This window comes from Hibiscus syriacus, unplaced genomic scaffold (assembly GCF_006381635.1).
Source record: "Hibiscus syriacus cultivar Baekdansim isolate YM2019G1 unplaced genomic scaffold, ASM638163v2 tig00019138_pilon, whole genome shotgun sequence".
NCBI classification, from domain to species: Eukaryota; Viridiplantae; Streptophyta; class Magnoliopsida; order Malvales; family Malvaceae; genus Hibiscus; species Hibiscus syriacus.
In genome coordinates, this window is record NW_024062464.1 from 2,869 (window position 1) to 10,593 (window position 7,725).

Consider the following 7,725-nt stretch of genomic DNA (forward strand, 5'->3'; position numbering starts at 1 on the left):
AATAAAATAATAAATGTTTTTTTATTTGATTTTCATTGTTATGATTTAAATGTTGTATTGTAACAGTAATTGTGACTATACTTTTAGTTTGAAATATATGATATTCTAATACTTGTATATATAAAATTTAATTTAGTTATTGTGAATATAAAATAATTCATATGATAATAAAATATAGATGAAGAATAAAAGAAAATGTTAGTTTTGGTGTTTGGGTATAAAATAAATTGAGTAAGGACAGTTGTCATCAAAATAAATCTTTGTAAAATTTAATATCGATAAATCTAATATCAATAATTAATTAAAAAATCAGTGAATAAAGAGATGGTCGTGACTAGAGTAGGCGATTAAAATTTACCTGCCCACAAACTACAAAGACCGGGTCATGGAGAAACCCTAGGGGTCTTATATAAGTACAAACTCTGTGTCGTCCGATAGAGTCGGTCTTATCCGCTAATAAATGGGAACACCTAAATTTCAATCCCAATGCTTTTGTTTGTTCTTACCTTATTTATCTCAAGCCACTCCCCATCTGGTCTTACCATTTCTGGCCGCCGTTGTTCCCGACTCCTCCCTTTTCTGCCACGATTAGCACCACCACATGTTGAGCTGAGCCGCTTCTTCTCACGCTGCTTTCCGCGTTAACTCCATTTTCTTAATTTTTACGTACATGAAAAACGAAATAAGTAAAATAAAATATTGAATTTGTGATTTAAGTTCTTTTAACACTATTTCATACCAAAACAAAAAACAAAAAAGGTAAAGATAATACTTTTTGCTGACACAAATCATTTGATGTAGTTGTTAATTGGACTTATCTGATTAATTTTGATCGATTTAAATTGTATATTTAATTTTAGTGAATTTTATATATACAAATACTTCAATTTGAGACATTATTTAAATGATATCAAAATATTTATCACTTAACCAACCTATGAGGATTAGATATAAGATTTTTTTCTATCATAAACTGAACATTGAAGAAAGGATGTAAGGTTTTGTATATGTTACATATAAAAGATTAATACGTTAAAGAATATATTTTAAGCACAATGATATTTTTAAAGAAGATAACAATAAATTTTAAACATATAAAAATCAACTCATCGTGGGCTTACATTTGAGTATCTTCTTCAGGGGGTGAACCGTTTTCTATTACAAGCTAAGCATTTAGGTATATTGGGGTCACTAACTTCACAGTAAACTAAATTTGGTAATTTTGTATTTTCAGACAAACAAAATTGGTCACTGTCAGGCATGCGAGGGTGGATGAATCAAGACTTTCTTACTCTTATTGTCTGTCACTCATAATTCTCAATTATTATATATTCGAATAATTGAAATTAAATAGGTAAATATCTACTATGAAGATTATTTTTTTCAATTTAATGACTTGTTTTTATTATAAATCAAAATAGTTAATATTTATTTTATTGTGTCTTTTAAATGTATTATTGTGAGATGGGATGAAAATAAATAGGCTTAAGGGTCACTATAGCTTATGTAGTAAATATAATTTATCATTTTTGTCTTTATCACTTTTTTTACATCAAATTAGCTCTCGAAGTTGTCCATCTTGTTCATCATAACCCTTGAAGTTCATTGACTTTTTTACTAACATAATTGTGAGTCTTTGAGTACGTGGATTAAGGGATCAAGTTAAAATATTTATTAAACACTCTCGTTAGAACAAAATCCCAAAATTTTATTATTTATTTCGATGAGATTAAAAAATTATGTCAACTTTTTAAGGATTTTTTCTAACATATGTATTTAGTAAATATTATAAATATTTTATTATTTATTTTTAATAAATATCACATCATCATCAAATCACATCGTTAATATTTGGTTGATCTATAAATTACTAGTGTTGAAAAATAAAGAAGACTAATAGTTATATTACTCAAAACATACTTAGTGAGTTAGGATGAATGCCATAGATAACTTCAAGAGCTAAATTGATAGGAAAAATGATATAGACGAAAATAATAAATTAAATTTATTATAGGACAATAATAACCCTTATGCCAAATAATTATAACAGTGTCACCCGCTCCATTCCATCAACATTATTTAGTTAGGGCTGCATATGGAAATAATGGGAAAAAAGGTTTTATTATAGGGTAAATCACGCGTTTAGTACTTAAACTATTTATTTTGATATGTTTTAATTTTTAAACTTTCAATTTTTTTAAAATCATACTTAAAGTTTATTTTTTTATTTCATTTTAGTATTATGTTAAAATTTTAACGTTAATTTTTTTTAAATGAAAGTTTAAGTACTAAAACATACCAAAATTGATAGTTTAAATATTAAATGTGTTAAATTTTTAACAGTGAGATACTAAAATGAAATAAAAACTAAACGTTAAATATTGTTTTGAAAAAATTAAAAGTTTAGATACTAAAACGGATCGAAACTGACAATTTAAGTACTAAGTATGTAGTTTATCCTTTATTATATATACGACTCCTTTTGTCTTATACGTTGTTCTTGAAAAGATTTATGAAAATGATGAATGTTCGACTGGGCATGGTTTGGGTTGTTGGAAAGAGCACCCAGCGCGTGGGCCAACAGAAAATGGTTAAGCGTTCCACACTGAAGAAGTTGCTTTGGCCCAATTAACAAATCCACAAATATTTTTTTTAGCATAAACAAGATATTTCATTTATCGAAGTCACATCAACAAACGTCTTACTAAATATAGATTGAATAAATTTAATCATAATTATCGAAATAACATATAACAATGATCGCAGAGAGATAAACTATAAACAAAACCATTAACAAGTGAATCAACGATGTAAAAAATTGAACAAACCAACGACTCTGAGCATAAACATGGAGGAGAGAAACTTGAAGAATAATTAAAATAGCCAATGAAAAAAGTGATTTCCCCTTAACAACAATCCCATCCGACACCTTTATCCGATAATCAATTGATCGTCTTGAACAAACGAACAGAGAGTAACCATACGTCGGGAAAGCAACAACCATGTATTCAAATAAAATAAAAAATCAAGAAGAATTCCAAATAAAAACCTTTACCGATAGCCATGATACCCTTTATTAGAGAAAGGGCCAATAGTATTATTATAGTAAATACAATAAAACATAAATAAAAATAACAAGCGGCGATCGGAGAACACCACTACCACTACCATGAACGAAAAAAATTGAAAACTACCCAAGGGTTTGTGAGTTTGTGAATGAGTACGAACCACAAAAAATATTATAAGAATTGTTCCTTTTGTGGTTTGAATCAATCCATCTTATATAATAAAATAAACGTTTAATTTAAAATTAACATAAGAACAATTTATTATACATTAATAATTCAAATTGCAGAAGATAAGTAGGAGTAATATGCACGAATCAATCGATCTTAGTTGTAAAAGAATTGTTGTTATTTTTTGAGGTCTCGAGTTTAAGCATCAGGATTATTAAAGATTTAAACGTTCAATATTAAATGATTAAGAGTTATCTTTGAACAAATACAGGTACTTACCCCATATTTATATAAAAAAAATTCTTTTGGAGGAATCTTTATCAAATTTTAAAGAATTTTAAACAATTGCGACATTAATTCAGTCGGTCGTTTTATAGTAAATATATTTTAATAATGTATTAAAAATGATAAATGGTTATAGGTGAACTAATACATAATTTGTGTATTAAAGCTTTTCAACTTAGGCGTTTAAATTTAAATAAATAAATTAGAATAATTTTATTTAAGAATTAAAATAAATTCATAACATTAAATTCGATTAATATTCCACAATAATGAATGAGAAGGTGAACTTGGAAGTTTATCCTTTTTAATCATCGTAATATTACATCCACCATTTACCTTTCGCGATTCCCAGTGTGGGAAGCAGCACTCATTCTGCATTGAAGAAAGAGAGATTAAATTTCCGTCTGAAAAATATAACCGGAATTAGATTACCTGTTTCAATTCACCATCGAAATGTTTCAGTATGTTATCAAAGTTGGTTAATGTAAATTATACTTTTCAATAATTGGGAATTTTTGGTACGGTTTTCGAAGCAAAGCAAAATCAAATATAAAAAAAAACCTCATATTTTCCCTCATTTTTTCAGAAAATTAACGACTACCCATCTGTTGCTGGCCAATTGGGAACTCATATCTCCTCTGACCCAGATTGTTTCTTCTACTACCGTTTATGGGTTCTTCCATTTTGGTAAGTTTCAATTACCCATTTTTTAGATCCTTGTTTTTTTTTCACTTTGTTTTTGGTTTAATTATTAGCTTAGGATGCAATTATGACATTCACACTGCTCCCAGTTTTTGCAATTTAGTTGCTTTAGTCCCCATTCCCCAAATTCTGTTCAGTAACGAAATAAACATTTTCTGTAGTTCTTATTTTTTTCCTTTTTGCATACAGGAGTTCTGAAAGAAGAGAACTGTATTTAATTGAATAATTTGGTATTTAATGAGTTAACTTTCATGAGAATGGTGGATGAAGATGATTAAGATTTGGTATTTTTTATTAATGAGGGAGGCTGTTGAAAAAAGCACTAGGAAATGAGTCGATCCCCTTCGTTTTCTGTGAAGTCGGAGCTTAGTTTAGAAGCTGATTCGGATGCTTTGCAGCGATGGGTAGTTGCCTTTTGTATCATTAGATTTGATCTCGAACAAGGTCAGCTCATAGAAGACTGTTATCCACCTGGTAGTCTCACTCAAGAAGAGGAACTTGAGGTTGCTTTTAGTTCGGATTCCGTTTCGCATTACCAGAACTGCTCCAGTATCCACGATTGCGTCTTCTTTTTCGATTCCGAAGGCAGAAACATTTCGAACAGGCCCATTTTACTTCATCTGAAATAACTGAAATTGATCATAAAGAAACAACCTCAACACCAGAAGAGAATTTGATTCCGAGATCAAGTATTGGTAATAAAAGTTCAAAGTACTTGTATGGTTATGTATTCAATAGGCAAAGGCATGATGAGAGGCTAAAACTAGGCGGGGAACAAAAATCAGTAGTAATTTTGTCGCATGGGCCTTACTCTAGTGTGTTTAGGCCTTTGTTACAAATCATGGGCCCTCTTTACTTTGATATAGGAAGAAAAGCTATTGAACATATTGCTGGTTACGTTTCCTTGTGGCATAGTCCTGTACCTAGCAAATTAATGGAGCTTCCAATTGGGAATGCAATGCTTAAAGTTACCTTGCCACCTCCTCACAGCTTACCTTTGGAAAGTGGAATGTCATATGAGGAATCTGCTTCATCTATGGCTCCCTTTCTTCCCAATAATCAATCAATGCCTCAAGGTCTATTTCATGATTCTGATATTTTCGGAACAGTCGGAGGGCTTTTATTGCAACTTTGGTTATTGTGGGAGTTGTTACTTATCGTTGAGCCAATTCTTATCATAGAACCAACTCCTCCACAATGCTGTGAGGCAAGTTTCTATCCAAGCGTATGAGATCTAACTGGCTGGACCTGTATGGGTAATGTGAATGTTTCTCAGCTTTGTTAGTTGGTTTCTTTTTTATGTGTATTGCTTGTGCATGTTAATTTTGTCATCCAGCTTTTGCATGCAATCTGTGGTTCCTAGAGTCTATTTTAATTGTTCATTTTAGTTAGAGATGGATTCTCTTTGCATTCAGGCGTTTTCTTAACGGACATACATCTCCTTATATCTAGAATGCCTGAACTGGAAATTGTTGACTGCCTTAATGCTATTGAGAGGCATCTTCTTGAAGAAATACAGGTAATTTCCCCCCTTTTCAGGATGATAGTAGATGTTTCTGACTGATATTGATTGCTTCAACGCTATTAAGAGTAATCTGCTTGGAGAACTGTTAATTAGTCCGAGGGCATCAGTTAGTCTGGAATAGGGGCTCCTGATTCATGTTGACACATAGACCTTGTTCTCCTTTCCACTCTTTCCTCAACCTTTGCTGTCTTTCTTTTTCATTCCGATTTCCTCCCTTTTTCTTATTTCATCCCTTCTTCTTCTTCAAAAAAAAAAAGTATCCAAGACTCCCGCTCTCGAATCTTCATGAACTTCTTTTAATGTAGTTCTCTCTATGTTAATCTTAGTTTTGCTTCCCCGTCTTTTTCTCTCCAATGTTATAACTCTGCTACCGTCAATTTTGTAGTGCCAGAAACTACCGACATGGAAATCAGAATATGAGGAGTCTTACTGAATAAGAATTTTCATATCTAGATGCAAACAGCCTTTGGATCCAAATGTTAATGCTTAATTTTATTCTTTAATATGTTGATAGCTAAAGTACAAAATAAGTAAAATTCAAAGAAATAATAGAATCACTGATCACATTTACTTCGTATATTTTCTTTTGGGTGTGTTTTCATTTGATATAAAGCAAAAGCATATTGGATACAACAAATAATATTTGGCCAAAAAATGAGCAAATAGTTGAAAGAAAACCTCTAATTCATATAAACTGATTGTTTGTGGAATTAAAATAACGTGCCTTTTGCTTTTGGAAGCATAAAGTCGGCAAAAGCATATAGCAATTTACAAAATAACAACCAAAAAGGTGTCAAATTTCACTAGACTTGATGTTCTGGTTGAATAAGCTTGTACTCAACTTTGTTTTGATGATTTTTTTCCTTCTCTTTGGGTTTTGAATGAGTAATTTCACCGCTTCCTAACTGTCTTCTGCCAGCAGCTCTACTTTACCAACCATCAATTTTGCAATCGAACTTTCTTGTCATTTGTTCTTCAGCGATCAGCTTAATGTAGCAACTCCCGTCTTGAATGACCCTCTCTCTCTCTTCCCTAAATGTGCCAATAGACCATGCGTCAGCACTATTATCATGCAAACAAGCTTGTGTTTTGTATATGTTACAATAACAACAAAATTTCATTCCAAAAAAAAATACAATAACAACAAAAAAGAAGAGAATCCTAGTGAAATCATAGTGCACCTTAAGTCTTCTTTTAGTTTAAAACGAATCGTAAGATATGCTCTGCTAGAAGAGTTATCTTTAGGACATGTAACTAAAGCCTGTGTCTTCCATGAAGTGACCTCATACTCTCATTTTTGCCCCCAAAAAAGACTGAGCCAAAAGGGAAATGCCAATACATGATTCGTATAAGCATCCGTCATGTATGTTCTTCATAATTATTGTTTTTCTCAAATTACGTATTTAATGTTTTCATGTTTAAATTTATAAATATGACTACTGGGGCACGGTGTAATGATTTTAAAACCATTCGCTGCATGTGATATTCAGCTGTTGCAATCTGGAAGGGGCTTATCAGACTCCACAACAATGTGCCAGAAACTGAAAGGTGATCTACAGGCAGTGTTAAACGTGCTTCCAGTCGACATGCAACAGCTTCTGCTTTTAAACCCCCAGAGAGCAGCTCTTCTACAGGGAAGATCAAGCCCAGAACCGAAAAAACTTCCCGGTTATCCTTCGGTTCAAGTTGGGGTTGTATCATCCAGTTTGCCGAGATAACAAAAAGTATCGCTGCGAATCAGGTTGGCTCCGTTATCAAGGGTCTTCACTATGATCCTATAAAGCGGCACGACCCGTGAGTCTCTTTAGCTTCCTCTCCTTATTTGGACGGAGATTCCCTGACTTTTTGCCTAATTGTTCATATAGGTGAGAGCAAACACACTTGCAACTCTGTTTTCTGTACAATCATGTGTCATGCAATTTCTTAGAATTTTTCTTATTCGGTTTTCCATTTTCGAGATGTTTGAGAATGAGAAAC

The 7,725-nt window shown here is 31.9% G+C and overlaps 1 protein-coding gene and 1 pseudogene across 1 annotated transcript; both read left to right on the plus strand.

The window, feature by feature from the left end:
• The first annotated feature begins 4,313 nt into the window (after nucleotides 1–4,313).
• LOC120209540 lies at nucleotides 4,314–5,454 on the plus strand (annotated as a pseudogene).
• Nucleotides 5,455–5,475: 21 nt separating this feature from the next.
• LOC120209545 lies at nucleotides 5,476–7,725 on the plus strand. The gene is made up of 3 exons (XM_039208526.1): nucleotides 5,476–5,503; nucleotides 5,612–5,742; nucleotides 7,239–7,725. Exons 1-3 carry the CDS (start codon nucleotides 5,476–5,478, stop codon nucleotides 7,464–7,466), a joined length of 387 nt encoding a protein of 128 aa, XP_039064457.1. The 3' UTR covers nucleotides 7,467–7,725.

Coding starts and splice junctions, on each gene's coding strand:
- LOC120209545 (XM_039208526.1), top strand. CDS start 5,476: ATGGGTAATGTGAATGTTTCTCAGCTTT. Junction 5,504..5,611: donor TGTGAATGTTTCTCAGCTTT/GTTAGTTGGTTT, acceptor TGTTCATTTTAG/TTAGAGATGGATTCTCTTTG. Junction 5,743..7,238: donor ATCTTCTTGAAGAAATACAG/GTAATTTCCCCC, acceptor TGTGATATTCAG/CTGTTGCAATCTGGAAGGGG.